General features: G+C 44.4%; 1 protein-coding gene across 1 annotated transcript in view; it reads right to left on the bottom strand.

Annotated features, from left to right (window-relative positions):
- Nucleotides 1–18493, bottom strand: part of LOC126088353 (band 4.1-like protein 4) — a 561066-nt gene that overhangs the window by 359553 nt on the left and 183020 nt on the right. The window contains exon 5 of the mRNA XM_049906490.1: nt 4985–5082. Within this exon, the coding sequence (XP_049762447.1) occupies nt 4985–5082 (98 nt within the window). The remainder of the gene's footprint in view (nt 1–4984; nt 5083–18493) is intronic.

Genomic DNA, 18493 nt, shown 5'->3' on the forward strand with positions numbered 1-18493 from the left:
GCAACATGCTGCAGATTAGCGTATAGAATTGGCGGAAAGCACACGCTGCTGCCTTCTATGACGAGGGTACTGGAAAGTTGCTGCAATGCTGCGACAAACGTATACGTCGGAGCGGCGACTATGTAGAAAAGTAGTTATTGCAAATAAAAGTATTTTGATTTTCACTGTAGTTTCCATTTCACGACCGATAGTACCTTACACAAAGAACAGCCCTCGTAACATACCGCCTAACGCCATATCGATCTTTCATTGCAGATGCCCAATAATGTCCGACCTCCCGCGGGCGTATAGTAAGGCTGCGAGCGAAGAGAAATTGAGCGAAGATGAATAAAGGACAGGAAACACTACTCTGAAGTGTACAGCACATGTAGATTAGGGTCGGAGGGTGGACGTGTTCGGCCAGCCGAAGTTACGCAGTCGATTTCTAGAGGTTCTGAAACAAAATTCCCTTAATGTCAAATGGCTCTGAGCACTATGGGAATTAACATCTGAGGTTATCAGTCCCCTAGACCTTAGAACTACTTAAACCTAACTAACCTAAGGACATCACACACATCCATGCCCGAGGCAAGATTCGAACCGGCGACCGTAGCGGTCGCGCGGTTCCAGACTGAAGCGCCTAGAACCGCTCGGCCACACCGGCCGGCCCCACAATGTCCACATGCGATGCTGTTCAGAGTAGCTCTGGTACTTCTCTCTCGCTCCTTGCTTGTCTCCTTATTGCCACAGTGCTAGAGGACGTGTGGAGGCGCGACAGCAAGGAGGACGAGGCGACCGATTTTCAAAAGACGTAGTCACACTGAAATAAATACAGGTTTACTACGCTGCCTAATATCTGAACGCTATAGAAAGCACCGAGTCTTTCAAACTCGCTGCGTTCTGAATATGTACAGTTTTCTGAGTGATAGTGGTTTTAGAACTCCATGGAACACGCTGCACTACTGCATTCGAACCACTGGCATATGAAAGCAAGGAAACAATTCTCCTCGCAATACGTTAAGATGGAGGGACTTGCCGTTCTCCGTCCCCCTGAACTTTACGAGCGACCCACTCTTGCTAGTCGTTAGTGGCGAGCTAAAAGTCGCGCGTGCAAATAACAAACGCCCCGCACTGTCGCGTTTATTGCCGCGGTGGCTGATGCACAGTCTGCGTCAGAGGCAGGAGGCGGTGGGGGCAGAGAGCTGCAGGAATATCAACGGCGCGCCTGTTCTCAGAGTTACACCGCTCCTCCACGTAAATATCTGTAACACTCATATCGAATCACAAAGCCGCGTACAATCTGAAGTATTGAGCGCTTGTAGTGAGAGAGTAATGACTGTCGTACTTGGGAAGCATTAGCGTCAGCTATCGCCCGGTTGAGCGTGTTCTGCCGTAAATGGCTAGTCGTCGCAACGCGGCTTCGCGTAATGCAGAGCACGTTCTTATTAACTAGCAGCGTACGCGGACCGAATCAGTGACGGTGAAATAGGGAGTTGTACCGTTGAGTGCAGCTAGAGGGGTCAATCCCGCGCGAGAAAGCATTGGCGTGGACAGGTTTCGAAACGGGAGGCCTGGCTGCGGAAACTGAATACAAGAACTGACGAACCTCCGGGTATACGCACTCTACGAACATGTATCCATCCAGACGTTTTCACATCAGGTCGCAGGATCTTGAAGACGTACACTGCACACTTCGTTTACTCAGAATCGGAAATTGGAGAGATGGGAAACTGGCAATGCAGCCACTTGCTTATCCTGTGTCCGATTTGCGCGGCGGCCCTGAAACTGCAGAAACTTTTCTTGCCAGCAACGTACGTTTCCGTTTTGTTTCTCTTAGTCTTGTAATAAGTTGAGTATCCAAACAGTGATGAATATCTTAAGAACTAAAAATGTGGAAATGGCCTCGCTTCATTACTTGTACAGCCAAAAATAAAGGAGAAGAAAGAGAACTGGCAGAGTGCCAATGATGCTTCAGTGAAGTTATTTTCTTGATTCCACATCGGCTGCTAGTGAATTAACCAGTGTTTACTATATTACATTTCTAAGAACGCGTGGACGTATTCGAAAGGACAGACACCACGCATTCATATAACTGATTCGCCTCGATGGGCAACGAATCCACCACGTTCAGTGTAGATGCACGATTATGTTCGACCTCAAAAAAATGGTTCAAATGGCTCTGAGCACTATGGGACTTAACATCTGTGGTCATCAGTCCCCTAGAACTTAGAACTACTTAAACCTAACTAACCCAAGGACATCATACACACCCATGCCCGAGGCAGGACTCGAACCCGCGACCGTAGCAGTCGCGCGGTTCCCGACTGAGCGCCTAGAACCGCTAGACCATCGCGGCCGGCCGTTCGACCTCCTGCAGGACTCTCAGAGTAGCGGTCCTGGAGGACATGGACGGGGATTCCGGACAGGTGGCACCAGGTGAGAATGTAGCTCGGCTGGGAGGCGTGCCGAAATAGCCCATGAAACTGCGATAAACACTGTGTCCGGATGGCGCAGTGGCTAACGCCTCTGCCTAGCAAGCAGGAAATCACGAGCTTGAATCCCGGTCTAGCACACATTTTTCACTCATCGTCGCTGATTCCGCATGAAGACCCGACGCAGCTGCCTCCCTCCCTCCTCCCGCTCCACCTTCAATTTACACAATATACTACGTATCGTACAATCGGCCAGTTTCAGCATTATTCGCAATGCTCAAGAGCTACAGTCAGAGATATTATATGTTACTGATAATGAAAATGGCCTAGAAGGCCGAAAGTGGCCAATCATGCGAAACTTAGTGAAGAAAATACTGGTTAATTAAGTAACAGCCAAGGTGGAACCATGACACTGTCTTTAAGAAATTCACGGCTGTGGTACACAACAAAAAGAAATTGCTCTTCGATGAAGCGCAGGTATCCACACAACGAAAGCTTGTATACTTCATGGGTCATGTACGGTATTTGCATTTTAGGTCGTGGCTAGATGTATAAGTCCCTGATTAACGTTTGTCTCCCACTTCCTGAGACAGTATAAGAATGTACGGATATATGTTTAAATTCTCAGTTGGTAATCACTTCGAGAAACCAGTAATTCGAATACTTTAATAGAAGCGATGGCTTAAACAGCTGAAATTGTTTTAGTATCGCTCCCTGTAAAATCTTCAATTTACGTTTATTTTTATGGTATTTGGTATCTTATTTCATAGGTGTACGTACAGAGTAGATCGCAACTGATCAAAGATCATCATGGAAAGAGGTAACGTGTACAATTATTTTTAATTATGGAAATTAAAAGTAGCTACACAATTATACAAATTCGCTCCGAAGTGAAGTCGTTACACAGTCTGCTCGTTATACCATGGCGAAAAAGGTAAAGATTAAAAACTCATACATGCATCGCCTGAGCAATCTTCGAATGATACAGTAACTCTCCAAGTGAATATAAACTCAGTTATATCTGCAAGCTATTATCTTTTACTAAGTGCATGAGACTAATGTTTCACTTCGCTTACTGTCTTGCACATAGTTACTTAACTGGTTACAGGGAAAGAGTAGGTACGCGAAGAAACTGAGCCGAATCAGGAGGGTGTTGTGGCACCTATTCTCTGGTGCTAACTGAACCACTTTCTTATCATGGGCGTCAGGTGTCGTCTGTCGCATAGCCAATATGGTAAACACGATCATCTGACGAACAGATGTGGATACTGATATTGATGGCATCTGTAGTATCATATTTCTATCTACTCTTCTTTCAACGCGTTATACGTGCTCTTTTCAAGTTTGTGTTCGAAGTATTACTTTTTCGAAGCAGCGGAGATGAAATGTTGGGCAGAACGCCTAAGGCCACGACCTACACTTTCAAAACGATATATATTATGTAGTCGCTCTTGTCTACATGAATACAGCATGCAGGGACAGGGAATCATTAGCCAGGGTTACAGTTCGAGGAAGTGTGAATAATATTTGAAAGACTGGCGTCGACTACGTTGTGCCTTCTGAAGGACCGTCGCTGATGGTGAATAAGGTCTGAGAAGCGGAACACTTTATGCTTGTAGCTCGATTAACACGTTTAGCCGGACGAGACGCTTATCTAGCTGCAGCACTAAAGATTTTGTATTTCAAAATGTTCATCAAGAGGTCTCATCAGTGAAGCTGATGACAATTTGTGAGTTAAAAAAATTATTTTTTAGTAGGGCCTTCACGAGTAGGACTGAAAAATATGTTCATTGTTGTAGCTAATCATGTATACACATACTTTAAACTGAGTCATTCCACACCATTTCGAAAAAATCATTTCGATGATCTAGGAGTTAACATTCACTGCATCAAGACGTACACCAACAATAAAATCGTATGCAGTGGCGTAAATAGGGAGTCGCAGATGGGGTGCGTGCCCTGGGCACCCTTTCTGCCAGGACGCAGTTTTGTGAGGAAAAAAAATTCAGAAGAAAATGAGAAAAGGAAGGACGAAGTGGGAGGGGGGAAGAAGAAGGGATGTTGGAGTATGCTGAAACGATAAGAAGGAGGAGATGTATGAAAGGAAATCATGAGGAGGTTCGTATTGGACTGTGCTGAGCAACAGTTACATAAAAGCTAACTCTCCACGGTACAGAGACGCCCTTGATTTTTATCAGCTACTAGACGGAGCCCTCTCGTTACACAAGAACCAACGCAACGAAAAGTCAGTTGTTTTGCTTATCATGGCTTTTTAATGATCGGCAATGCAGTATGGAAGACGGAACCGCGGTACTGCTGCAAGCAGTGGTTCTTTGGACTGTGTGTTTTATATATTTTGAATTTGTATCATAAAAAAAGAAGAAGAAACATAAAAGAATGTTAGGCAGCGGTGATGATTAAACAAAACAAAAGATAGATAGGAGAGAGGGCGTTGGGGCAGAGTGCAAGAATACCCTGGTTACCCCAGTCACACCCCTGGATGTTAAGTGCAGACGGAGACGTGGCGAGGCGAGAGCGAGCAGCTGGCAGCAAGTGGTGGCGGCGGTACTCACATTGCACGACGTAGGCGCCCAGTTCGGCCGCCAGGTCGAACGTGACAGGCAGCCGGCCCTGCAGGATGTCCTGCTTCACCTGCAGGAAGAACTGGTACCTGCAACACGCACAAACAGCCAGCTCGTCAACGCCTGTCCGGACAAACAGTAGTTTGTTCTTCTCACTCTCAGTCAAATAAAATAATTTCTTACTAAGAAAATGGATTCGACACTGTAACACTGGACAGAGTAATTCATTATTTTTTTACAGTAAAATAGTTTATAGCCACAGTGAAGTAGTTGTACTTTGTTTTTCTTGAAGTATAGCATGTAATGCCAAAGCATCAAATGCTCCAGCAATACCAGGCCATAATCTCTATCTATAAAAGTCAATGTCTTGACTCACTGACTCATCATCGCCCAGCCCAAAACCGATAAGGCCGGAAACTTGAAGTTTGTGGAGGGTGTGGCTCTCATACTGTAGGCATCGTTTATGAAGGGATTGTCCGAAATTCCACTCCTAAGGGCCCGAAATAAGTGATGAAAGGCCTTTTCAAAATATGTCGCTATTAAGGGATTTTTGAAGTTAGAACTACGGAAACTGTTATTTAGTTTCTCAGTCAGAAAATGAAAAAGAATACGTGTTTCAGAATTTTTGGAAATTCAGCCACTAAGGGGGTAAAATAAAGGGTCGAAGTTTTTTGAAAATAAATAATTACTAAAGAGCTACTAAAGGTTTTTAAGGCTACATCTATGATAACTGGTACTTGATTTCTTGTGCAGAATTAAAAAAAAAATACGCTTTGCAGTGTTTCTGGAAATTCAACCCCTACGGGAGTGCAGTAGGTGATGAAAATTTTTAAGCAACACTTCTCGGTTAGATATAAAGCAATGTTTGTTAGGGGATGAAAGCGGCTATAGAATTATTTCCACAAGAACGCAAAAAGAATGATAAAAAAACTTTGATCTCCAGATACCAGAATCGCTTTTTGATCAGAAGTAAATTCGAAAAAGACCATGCTTATAAGGCCTTAATTAAGTGAGAAACTTAGAAGGTGTTGCAGTTTGTGAACAACATAAAAATTCGATTAAATAAAAACAAAAAAAATATCTGCAAGCCATAGAGCCTAGGCAAGCGCAACAGCGAGCAGTAAACTAACTCGTATAAGATGGTGCATTTAGTTAAATCTTAAAATAGATTATTTTAGCTGTATCAAATTTATTCAATACCAAATTTATGTGAATGCATATTTTAATACTTGTACAGTTACAATTTGTAATATATAATCTGCGTTAGATATAAGAAAGTGCAGGTTTAATTTGTCAGCAACAAGAAATAAATAAGTATTCAAATTATTCTACAGGAATTAAGGTTGCATAGATTGTAAATGACATGTACCAAGAGACAGGTAGATGTGGTATTTTTTCACTTCTGAAAAGCACTTAACAGGAAAGCAAAAACTATTAGCCGAAGTACCATCGTATACCACATCAAACGGAATTTGTGGCTGGACCAAGTAGTTCTTGGTTGGGAGCACGCAGCATATTATCTGAGATGGAAACTCATCGACAGGAAACGTGTTGTGATCCTTGCCGGTTATATTGCATATCAATGACTTGGCAGACGGTATCAACAGTAACATCAGACCCTTTGCACATGAACAACAATGTACTATGAAGTACTGAAAAAAAGATGTAAAAATATTCAATCAGATCTTGATATGATTTCAAAGTGGTGCTACTTCCTGCTAAGCGACCGCTACGGTCGCAGGTTCGAATCCTGCCTCGGGCAAGGATGTGTGTGATGTCCTAGGTTAGCTAGGTTTAATTAGTTCTAAGTTCTAGGCGACTGATGACCGCATAGTGCTCAGAGCTATTTGAACCAACCTGCTAAGCTTAGTTGGTGGACTACAGGCTAGAAGCCGAGTCTATCACTCCAATGACGTGGGTAGTTTACCCCAAATACTTCGAGACTGTTTGAAATATCTGCTATACACCTGAAATTTGAGCAGCATCCCAAAAGTCCGCTGAGGAGCATGAGTTTGCAAAACGTTGCTGAGACTTCGTTATATCCACATGCACAGGACCACAACTTGAATGTGTACTTTCGACCTGGTCCCTAAGTACTGCTTTATCTAAAATCTGTACTAAAACAGTATAGGATAAATCGTATAAATATCATCAAACTCGTAATCCTCACAAGTAGATGTGAACTATAGCTGACCTGATGGGAGCAGTATTATGCTATGGGTGACATTTTCGTGCGCTTGCATGGGACCTGTGGTAGTAATCGAAGATACGCTGACAGCTGCATGATTTCATGTTTGATGTCTTCCCCGACGGCAATGTCATCTTTGAGCAGTACAATTGCCCGTGTCTCCGAGCCAGAACCCTGGTACAGTCGTTTGAGGAGCAGTATAGCGAACTCACGTTGATGTCTCGGCGACCAAATTCGCCAGACGTAAATCCTATCTTGCGCCATCACTGCGTACGAAAGTGATCGGCCCGTTATTTATGCTAATTACATGACCTGTGCGTAGACATCTAATGTCATATGCCTCTACAAACCTACCAACAAACTGTCAGACCACTGATCACAGAGTCCATGATGTGGGCATATTTCCTTCCAAAGACGAGCAAAGAAGATATTAAGCAGGTGGTCATAATATTTTGCCTTAAAAGTGTATTACCCGCAGACAGCTATAAAACGGCAGTGTTGCCGAAATAGGCCTATAGCAAACAAATAAAGCACTGAATACTCTAAACATAGCAGCGATTTGGATTTCTCTACTTACAATATTTTCTGAAAGTTTTTCCTACTCTATTTATAAACGAAGGTTGTCATGCTCGTGCTGTTCGATGTAATACCTACTCCACACCGAGTGATAGTTTCATGAAATGGAGAAATGAACAAAGAAACGAAAAAATAAATGAGTAGTAGGAGCTTGATTATAGAACAATCATTGGTTATTCAACAATTTTTTGCCGGTTGCGTGATACTGACAGCAAAATATGTGTTGGCCTGCAATTTTAACGAATAGAGGAAGAATGGATCGTAATAGAATTTAAGGACGATAACTGAGCCACGGGAACCATTCCTGCATATTTTGCGGTGAATATTACGTGATAATATAAATTTTCAGCGCGGTGATTACGAAATAAAAATTGTAATTCCTTTCATCGAATACGGGTTTAGATTGATATTTTGAAATTCCGTGCGTACCTGGACGGTGGGGCTTTGTGGGCTCGTACAATATCTTACACAGAGGTGTGTAAGCGGAGGCAAATTGCGGTATTCACGCCGTGGCGAGGTTTTATTCAGCGGCCGCTATTATACGGCTGTCCGGGGCACAGAGCGGGCGCTGGCGTTAGCAGGCTCGTGGGCGAGCGCCGCGGCGCGCCGGCCTTGTCAGCAGACACCACACAAGCCGGCCGTTGCGTGGCGTGGCGTGGCGTAGCGTGCGCCCTCTATCTGTGCCCTCCGACCCACCGATTCCAGGAGTTAGAGGGACGGGACGGGCCGTGGGCAGCGCGCAGCGCGCGTGGGGACTGGCCGCGACACGCACTCCACGGCCTGGACGGGCATCGCCGATGTTAGCGGCGTGTCCATAAACACCAGGCTGGAACGCGGAGCAGCGCCGCTGACGCAGCGCTGTCGACAGATCCTCGAGATATTCGCCAGTGACGGCGTGCACTCAGGAGCAGCTTCGCGAGGTGTTATTTTTTGTCGAGATATATAAAACAACAAAAATATCGAGTCGCGCAAGCTACGATTAGGATTTGTTCCCAAATAAAAGCAAATCTGAGCAGTTTGTGTGACAGAATGAGATTTCATAATCAGTACAAAGGACAACTCAATTGTTTTACGACGGAAGTACACGCCCAGCGGGTCACCGAATCTGCTCATCCTTCGCACGACTGCAGTACATATTTACATATAACGAATGCTGCTCTAGAAGGATGCGCTTCTCAGGCCTTTCTGAGAAGTTCAGAAGGTTCGATGTATTATGAGTAGAGTTTTAAAACTAACGTAGGCTACCGGAGACTGTTATAAGTAAGCATTGGTCAGTTAAAAATGTCGTAAACGCGTTATCTGTACGTTTGGTCTGTTGTATAGCCATCGAGCGTTACTTCATTTCGAGCGCTTTGTTTGTGTATGCAATCAAGGTCCTGTTAGATTACCCTAGAAACCGGAATCGGTGAACTGTCTAAAAACAGAGTGAGGATTATAATTAGCCGCATGATCTACGGAATATTTTTGTTCTGTATAGTTGTTCTCCTGTCTGTAAAGTAGAGCCGCGCGGGATTAGCCGAACGGTCTGAGGCGCTGCAGTCAGGAAATGTGCGGCTGGTCCCGGCGGAGGTTCGAGTCCTCCCTCGGGCATAGGTGTGTGTGTTTGTCCTAGAATAATTTAGGTTAGGTAATGTGTAAGCTTACGTTCAAAATGGCTCAGGGCACTATCGGACTTAACATCTGAGGTCATCAGTCCCCTAGAACTTAGAACTACTTAAACCTAACTAACCTAAGGATATTACACACATCCATGCCCGAGGCAGCATTCGAACCTGCGACCGTAGCGGTCGCGCGCTGCCAGACTGAAGCGCCTAGAACCGCTCGGCCACTCCGGCCGGCTGTAATCTTAGGGACTGATGACCTTAGAAGTTGAGTCCCATAAGATTTCACACACATTTGAACATTTTTGTAAAGTAAAAAAAAGCCTTCCCGAGTGGCTGTGCGGTCTAACGCACTGCTTTCCGGGCAGGAAGGCGTGCCGGTCCTCCGCTCGAATACGCCCGGCGGATTAGTGTCGAGGTCCGGTGTGCCGGCCAGTCTGTGGATGGTTTTTAAGGCGGTTTTCCATCTGCGTTGGCAAATGCGAACTGATTCTCCTTATTTCGCCTAGGTTGCACTATGTGGGCGATTGCTGCGCAGTCTCCACGTATGCCACGTACACCATAATTACTCTACCACGCAAGCAATGGGATTACACTCGTCTGGTGTGAGACGTTCCCGGAGGGCGAGGGGGGTGGGTGCACACTGGGATCCGAACCCCACAATAACCCTTGGTTCGGTCTGGGGCGGCGGAGGGTTGAGGGGTTGTGTACCACTGAGACTACGGTGGGGACGAATCCTCTCTGTCATTTCTAGGCCCCCACTTCAGTACAATACAATACAAAGTAAAAATAAAGCGTATCAAGTGATTTGTAACGTGAAACAGAGGGAAGTTACGGTAAAAACAGAAAACAATAAATCTATAGCGCTCGAAAAAGGAATTCCGCCAAAAGAAAAAAAAAGATAACATAAAAATAACGCAGAACAAAAACGTACCAGATATTGCTTCTATATTTTGCCGAGCTTATATAACATACGTTTCGGTTATTCATAAACAACTTTCCCACTCGTAGATCATAATAAGAAACTCCTGCCCCTGATCATGACGAAGAACATTCTACCGAGTACGAAATAACATCAGTAATTACGTAAATTTTTATGTTTGAGCATATAAACCGTGTTTGCGTCACAATTAATTGTATTGGTTACACAAAAGCGCTGATGTTACGCGATCAACTGACTTTCTTCTAAAATGTAAATTATATTTTGAAAAGATATAAAATAACAATGGACTAACACTAACGATATACCGTTCTAGTTATGTGCAAAACAAGAAAACAACAAACAGAAGTCGTTAGCTACCAGGTTCTCTCTCACAAACTAATTTATGTGATTTTTTCTACCAGTGCTACCAATACTAACACTACTCCTACCATTTACTGCATAACTTATGTACTGTAACAAAACTACCGAACCCGCATTTTCGCAGAGCGAAACTGTAATTTCTAGCAAAAGAGAGCGCCAGCTATCGAGAAGCGGCGTTGGCGCAACTTACTAAGACGCCGGACTAGATGTCCGTTGTTCGCATCAAATTTCTTCACCCGTTTTCCTAATTTTCCACTTGTATTGCCACAACGAGTTATGTTCCTTTAGTAACGAAAACAATAACAATAACGACACATTCGTGGCAATGTGTAACCGGGGTGTAATAAGTAATGATGATAAGAAGAACGTTTATTAATCTATACATTCATCTGTATATGGCAAATAGAGTCACTCAAAGCAGGTAGGACTTCACTGCCACACACGCATGAATTCATCGATAAATAAAAGTTTTTTTCACCGCGATTTCGTATTATACTTCGATAATAATGTGGTTGGACAAAAATATGTAAACACCTCGAGAAATACATGGCTGAACGTAAATGCAGATGATACCCAAGCCTGTATGTTGCGTTGTTGTATTTGATGACGAAAGGTACCTGTGTTCCTCAGTACGTTGCAAGTGTCAGTCGCAGTGAGAGCAGCGTTATGTGTACTTGTGAGAGTGTTATCTCGGAGCTCAGTGCATTCGAACACTGGCGGATTGTTGGTGCTCGTATTGTGCGCGCTTCCGTAACTAACGTAGCCGAAGTGTTTGGTGTTTCAAGAGAGCACACTATCGAAGTTTTATACCTTATGCAGGGAAATCTGAAAACAATCATTCGTTAAGTCACAACGCAAACAAACGTGTGTGTTGAGTGAGTACGGTCATTGCACAGCATTTAATGAAAAATGACAGAACGACAGAGGCAAAATTCACTCCAGAACTAAATGTCGCACTCGCGTGCTCTGTCAGCACCAAATCAACACGAATGGATCTCCATAAGCAGAGAATGACAGGGCGGACTGGAAATCAGAAACCGCTCATCAGTGATACATATGCCCGTAACAGGAGAACGTGCTACTGAAGCCATAAAACCTGAACTATGGAGCTGTGGAAGGATGACATTTCGTCAGGTTAGTGTTGTTTTCCACTTTTTCCAACTTCTGGACAACTTTACATCCCAAAAATGAAACACAGCAAGTGTTCGGGTGATGATCTGGTAAGCCATACTGTGATATTTCACGGATCCCACGTTTAATCCGCAAGGTCGCATAACTGCCAAGGATTATTTATCCATTTTGGTTTAGAAGGTCCATCCTGTTGTACAGTGTTTCTTCCTCAACGGTGATGCTGTGTTCCAAGAAGGCAGGGGCCCCGTTCACACAGCTCGCATCTTCCAGTACTGCTTTTGTGAGAGCAAAGATGAGTTATCGCACCTCTCCTGGCCGCCATGGTTACCACATTTCAATTTTTTGTGCCTTTGTTGTCTTCTTTGGAGAGAAGGCTACGTGATCGCTATCCACTTCCATCATCGTTACCAGAACTGGCAACTATCTTGCAGGAAGAATGGTATGAAACCATATAAGACTTGCCGCGCGGATGGCCGCGCTGTTTGAGGCGGCATGTCACTGACTACGCGGCCCCTCCCGCTGGAGGTTCGAGTCCTCCCTGGGGCATGGGTGTGTTTGTTGTTCTTAGCATAAGTTAGTTTAAGTAGTGTGTAAGTCTAGGGACCGCTGGCCTCAGCAGTTTGGTCCCTTAGAAATTCACACAAACACATACGGGACTTGTATTATTTATCCATTCGGGGATCACTGGAATCTGTTTTGAATCCCAACGGGTTCCCTACATCGTATTAGGCATGCTAATGCATTGTGTTTTTGCTGTTTCCATATTTTTGTCCAACCCTTGCATCTCACCACGAATACAACTCAGTCCTCTTCTTTTCGCTAGGATTTATCCCATTCAATACGGGGTCCGTTTACGCAGGATTTGGTAAATTTTATTTTATTATTCAGTTGTAAGGGGTTCCCATCTGCCGCCTGATAATCAGGTGTAGTGTGCTCGGGGAAGAACCGCTGTTATCCAAAGCCTAAGACGCTGACTCCTTAACTGGTGTACTGATCGAGGGGGCGCAGTGGATAGCAAAATGGTTTCGCAGTTGGGAGGAAGACCGGTTCAAAAACGCATCCGACTATCCAGATTTAGGTTTCCCGTGATTTCCATGAATCGCTTCCGGCAAATGCCTTGATGCTTTCTTTCAAAAGGCACGGTCGATTTCATTCCCCATCTTCGAAACAATCCGAGCTGAGCTCCGTCTGTAATGTCCCCGGTGTCAAGCAGGCGTGAACATAAAACGACGTTTTTACAGCAATTTGTTACATTTATCTTCTAACATTCATTAAACAGTTAGTTCAAAAATTAAAAAAATATTTCTCTGTATCGAACCTCAAACGACACGCGGCACATTAGCAACCTCTACGATATGTCTTCACTGTCTTCGACAGTTAGCCGCGCGGGGTAGCCGAGTGGTCTTGGCGCCTTGCCTCGGTTCGCGCGGCTTCCTCCGTCGGAGGTTCGAATCCTCCCTTGGGCATCGGTGTGTGTGTGTGTGTTATCCTTAGCGTAAGTTAGTTTAAGTTAGAGTAAGCGATGACCTCGGCAGCTTGGTCCCATAGGAACTTACCAGCAATTTCCAATTTTTTCAACAGTTATTCGTAGTCGAACCGTTTTTCCTCACAGCACATATAGATACTGTATGTACCGGAACGCAAACGCAAGAAAGCAATATACGAGTATGTAGCCCTTTGAAGTCGTAATTGCATGTATAACATGTTTTCTCAAACAGGTTCTCATAACAGATGATTACAACAATATTTATTACTCAGAAGGGTTATCAGCTTCGGCACAGTGAACAGAATTAATTACTTTGCGAACTTTATACGAAAACGAAACGAGTACGAAGACGTTACTGCAGTGTTGTTTGTAGGCCTCCTAGACTGGCAGGAGCTAATGATTTCCCTTCTTCGGAATGCAGGCCTGTGGGATGTGCTGCCGCTGGGGAGCGGGCGGTATAATTTACGGGGGCGTGTGGTGTGGGCGGGGGCGGAGGTAGGCTGAGGAATGCCCGTGGAGCACTGTGCCACGTATAATTGGCCAGCGGCAGTCTGTGCCGGCGAGGCGCGGAGAGGTGGTTCCCACGAATCAGGGACACGGCCGAGAACACTCGCGCTGCCAGCAGCTGCTCCGACAGCTGTCTGCGGACACATTCCGCACTAGCGGGACAAGTACCTGCCACAGCTTCATGAGGCTGTGCATCTCAACATGCATCAACGGGTAAGCTTTGCGCTCTCCAAACTCAGACAGCTGTACAGTAACCAAAACGAGAATTGCTGGTACCACAGTACGAAAAAGGCGAATGTGTCCTGGGAGAGTTGGCGATTTAAAGGAACGGAACCTGCTTTTCGACTTATCTGGTACCTTCAGAGACATTTGAATCAAAACATCTTGACATATTCGTACTTTTTTTACTTGTTAGTTTTAGTACCCATATCACATAATATAAAGCATCCAGCCCCCCCCCCCCCCAATAACTATTACTTTAATTCTTTTCGCCAGATGATATTTTGCAGGCTGAGTCAAATAGGACTTTACAACTTTGGAACGATATAGATATTTATTGAGATAACTTACAGCAGAATCACGTGTCGTTTTGTAGCAAACAACCTTAAGCAGCGTAGTGCACAATTAAAATGGTTGCTTTCACTGGTGCGCAGCATGCTCGCTGTGTGTTTTGATTTCATGAAACGAACTCTACAGCAACTGCTAGGCATTAATTTAATACCGAATACGCTAAAGTGCCTCCAAACAGGCCCACAATTTACTCTTGGAACAAGAACTTTGTTGAGACGGGTTGTTTACTACGACAAGAGAAATCACAAGGTCGTCTGCTGTTGATGATTCTGTTACTTTGTTTGGATATACTTGAAAACTTTTTAATTTCACAGATCGACGAAAATGATCGAGATGGTATAGTTTATTAAAGCAAGACGGTACACTACCTCATTTCCTGACGGAAGTTCGAAGTTTCCTCAATAATCCCTTCCGAGGTCGGTGGATTGGCCGAGAAAGGCCACTCGCACGGCCACCTCGCTTCCCTGACTTGACACCACTGGATTCCTTCCTCTGAGGTTTCATTGAAGACCGTGTGTATGTTCCTCCCCTACCAAACAATTTCGCTGACCTGAAGAATCGAATCTACGCTGCTGTTGCACAAGTTACGCTGCAACGAGTGTGGGAAGACTATAGTGAGGATGCTCGAGTGTCTCCCACTTGAGTCAGCGTAGACATTTGAGATACAGGGACTTGCAATGTTTGCCGCATCGCTGATGGTGGTCACATCGAACGAAAATGATACTTGCCACTTTTACTTGAAACTTGAAATTTTTTGCTACACAATGACTCTTCTACAGATTCTGTAAGTTATCTCAACAAATTTTTACGTCATTCCAAAACTGTGTATACTTTCTGACTCAGCCTGCGTGGTTTTTGCTGTGGCTAGCGAGGACTTTAGCCTGTAAATTGCAAGACGCACTACCAACACCTTTCGGGTAGGAGAGCTACTGCGCTGGGGAAATAGGGTTAAATCGTAAGAAAGCGCGAATTTATCAAGATATTTTGATTTAAACATCTTTGAAGCTACCAGACAAGTCGGAAAACTTGTTACCTTCTTTTACATCTCTAATTCTGCCCAGGATATATTCGCCCTTTTTGTGCTATGATGAGAGCATTTTTCACTCTGGTTCCCAAATTTTACTCTACCGTAATTTTGACATTAGACACCAACAGCTTGGCAACTGCTGTAGATTTTTACTAATTCGGGCGACGGCAGATCTGGCATAGAGTTGTTTTATTGCCTGTCGAACTGTGTCGCTTATATCGTGGAAACGGACAAAGCTTTCATAAAACAACATACTGCCCATTAATTACATGCATTTGTCTACCTTCTTACAAAATTTGAATCGGTTCGCACGACTGTGAAATATAGAGTTGTCGGACCAAAAAAGACTTACAAAAATGTGGTTTTGCACGTAAAATGCAAATGAACCCAGATTTTTGAAAGTAAATTTTCAATTTTATTCTAAAATGGATTTCTTTATTTACTTGATTCACTTTAAATCGTTTATGCGCATTCCAATCAGTAAGGACTAATTTGACGTTCTGTATTTAGCTCGACTTTAAAACATCGTATCTCGACAATAGACGAAGATTATTAGATAAAAAATTCATTTAGGCTTTATCCATTTACCCACCTTCGTACAAAATTTGAACCGATTTGTGTAAGTTTAAAGCATGTCCGCAGTTTCCTTCAAAAAAAGCTCACAAAAAACGTAGTTATTCACGTAAAATCCAAACGAAGTAAGATTTTTTTCAAACGGTTAGAACAGCCTGAGGATTATAAATGCACCCAAGTATATCGTAAATTTACATGTCTTGTGAGAAGTGTATTATTACCTTTGAAATTAAAACATGTTTCAGACTTTTTTTACTCTTTCCGCATCCATGAGAAACATTTCACTTGGCTGACCCTTTTGGAGCTGTGGAAGACACATTATCATATCTATCACCATTTTCGCCTTCAATTTCTTGTTCCTGGTTATAATAATTTCACATGTTCGTCCTGCTTTATAGAAAAAGGGTGACTGGAGGAGTTGTCACCACAGAGTTTCCGCAATACGATAAGGAGCGATCAAAAGTTTCCGTTCGAAGGCCAATACAGACCAGAATCAGCATGAGCACTGATGCGATCATTCCATCGATGCACCAGCTTGAAGATATCCGTTTTGTAAGACACTGTGTCCTGCTGCGTAGAGATCCGTAGCTGCCTGATGCCCTTCCTCGTCCGACAGCAATCACCGACTCTTCAAAGTTTTTTTTTAAGGAACCCAAGGCGTGATAATCCCATGGGCAGAGATCAAGACTATAGGGTGGATGATCGATTGTCTCCCACTTGAGTCAGTGTAGACATTTGAGATCCAGGGACTTGCGTTATCATGAAGCAGCAACACTCAGAACTTCGTGCGTCATTCCGCAATATGGTTTTACATAGACATCCTGCCCCACACAAATTCTCCTTTCTACCAGGATCTGTCCTCCAGCAGCCAAGAATACAATAACAGCACGTTGGTCGTGTTTGCACGCATTTGGTAATAACGTCGCCATAGTTCACGTTTCCGCATATAACGCACGAGCGTCGGAAGGACATGAATGTCAACTAATCTCCTTCCTATATGTTGGTACTTATACAGGGTGTTACAAAAAGGTACGGCCAAACTTTCAGGAAACATTCCTCACACAAAGAAAGAAAATATGTTATGTGGACATGTGTCCGCAAACGCTTACTTTCCATGTTAGAGCTCATTTTATGACTTCTCTTCAAAGCACATTAATGATGGAATGGAAACACACAGCAACAGAACGTACCAGCGTGACTTCACCGTTACAGGAAATGTTCAAAATGTCCTCCGTTAGCGAGGATACATGCATGCACCCTCCGTCGCATGGAATCCCTGATGCGCTGATGCAGCCCTGGAGAATGGCGTATTGTATCACAGCCGTCCACAATACGAGCACGAAGAGTCTCTACATTTGGTACCGGGGTTGCGTAGACAAGAGCTTTCAAATGCCCCCGTAAATGAAAGTCAAGAGGGTTGAGGTCAGGAGAGCGTGGAGGCCATGGAATTGGTCCGCCTCTACCAATCCATCGGTCACCGAATCTGTTGTTGAGAAGCGCACGAACACTTCGACTGAAATGTGCAGGAGCTCCATCGTGCATGAACCACATGTTGTGTCTTACTTGTAAAGGCACATGTTCTAGCAGCCAGGTAGAGTATCCCGTATGAAATCATGGCGGTGAATCGAGGAAGTACAGTACATACTGACGAAACTAAAATGAGCTCTAACATGGAAATTATGCGTTTCCGGACACATGTCCACATAACATCTTTTCTTTATTTGTGTGTGAGGAATGTTTCCTGAAAGTTTGGCCGTACCTTTTTGTAACACCCTGTATAGCCAATTCGGAGTCGTGCTACGTTGCTTATACGCTGCACCAACATCCTCAGACGGAAAACCTTTTGATCGTCTCTTACAATTACTTTAAGGCTACGTATAATTATATGCTTCCTAAACACGTGGATCGTATAGTTACTAGCAGGGGAGGAGGGAGTGATATTTGTTTTGCTCATCCCGAAATCGTAGTTGAACACCTGCGATCCCCAGCACAGGGGCCAAGCCCCTACTTGAGTGCGATGAATGGCGGTCGCGGCATGCAGTCAATCACTGTCAGCCCGCCCGCCACAATAGGAGCGAAATAATGAACCCCCGAAAATTAATTTCCAACTATTTACTGTACAATACGGTCGTCAGGAAGAATGCCGGCACTGTAATGAATATTACCCCGGGCTCGAGTTAATGACGGCGTCCTCGTCTGGAACGAGCCTTCCACGAAAGTTCGCTCCTTCGGCAACCTCCGTAGATGCTTTGCGAGGTCGCAGAGGAGCATCGTCGGCGATGGCGAATTTCCGAAGCCGGGCACGCACACTGCAGCGCCCTTGTCTACTGTCTGAAGGAGATAAATCTAGCTCGGTAACAAAAGGACAGTCGTTAGCGCAGGGGTACCGCGCGAGTTACGATCCGCGGGGGACTTCGTTTCGCGGCGTTACGTGCGGTTCCAGGAAACGAGCCCTGATCGCTGCCACACGCGCGAGTCTTAATTATTGGCTCGGAAGGTCGAATGCTTTATGCGCCACGGTTATTAAAAAGAGTGGCG

This window comes from Schistocerca cancellata, chromosome 6 (genome assembly GCF_023864275.1).
Source record: "Schistocerca cancellata isolate TAMUIC-IGC-003103 chromosome 6, iqSchCanc2.1, whole genome shotgun sequence".
NCBI classification, from domain to species: Eukaryota; Metazoa; Arthropoda; class Insecta; order Orthoptera; family Acrididae; genus Schistocerca; species Schistocerca cancellata.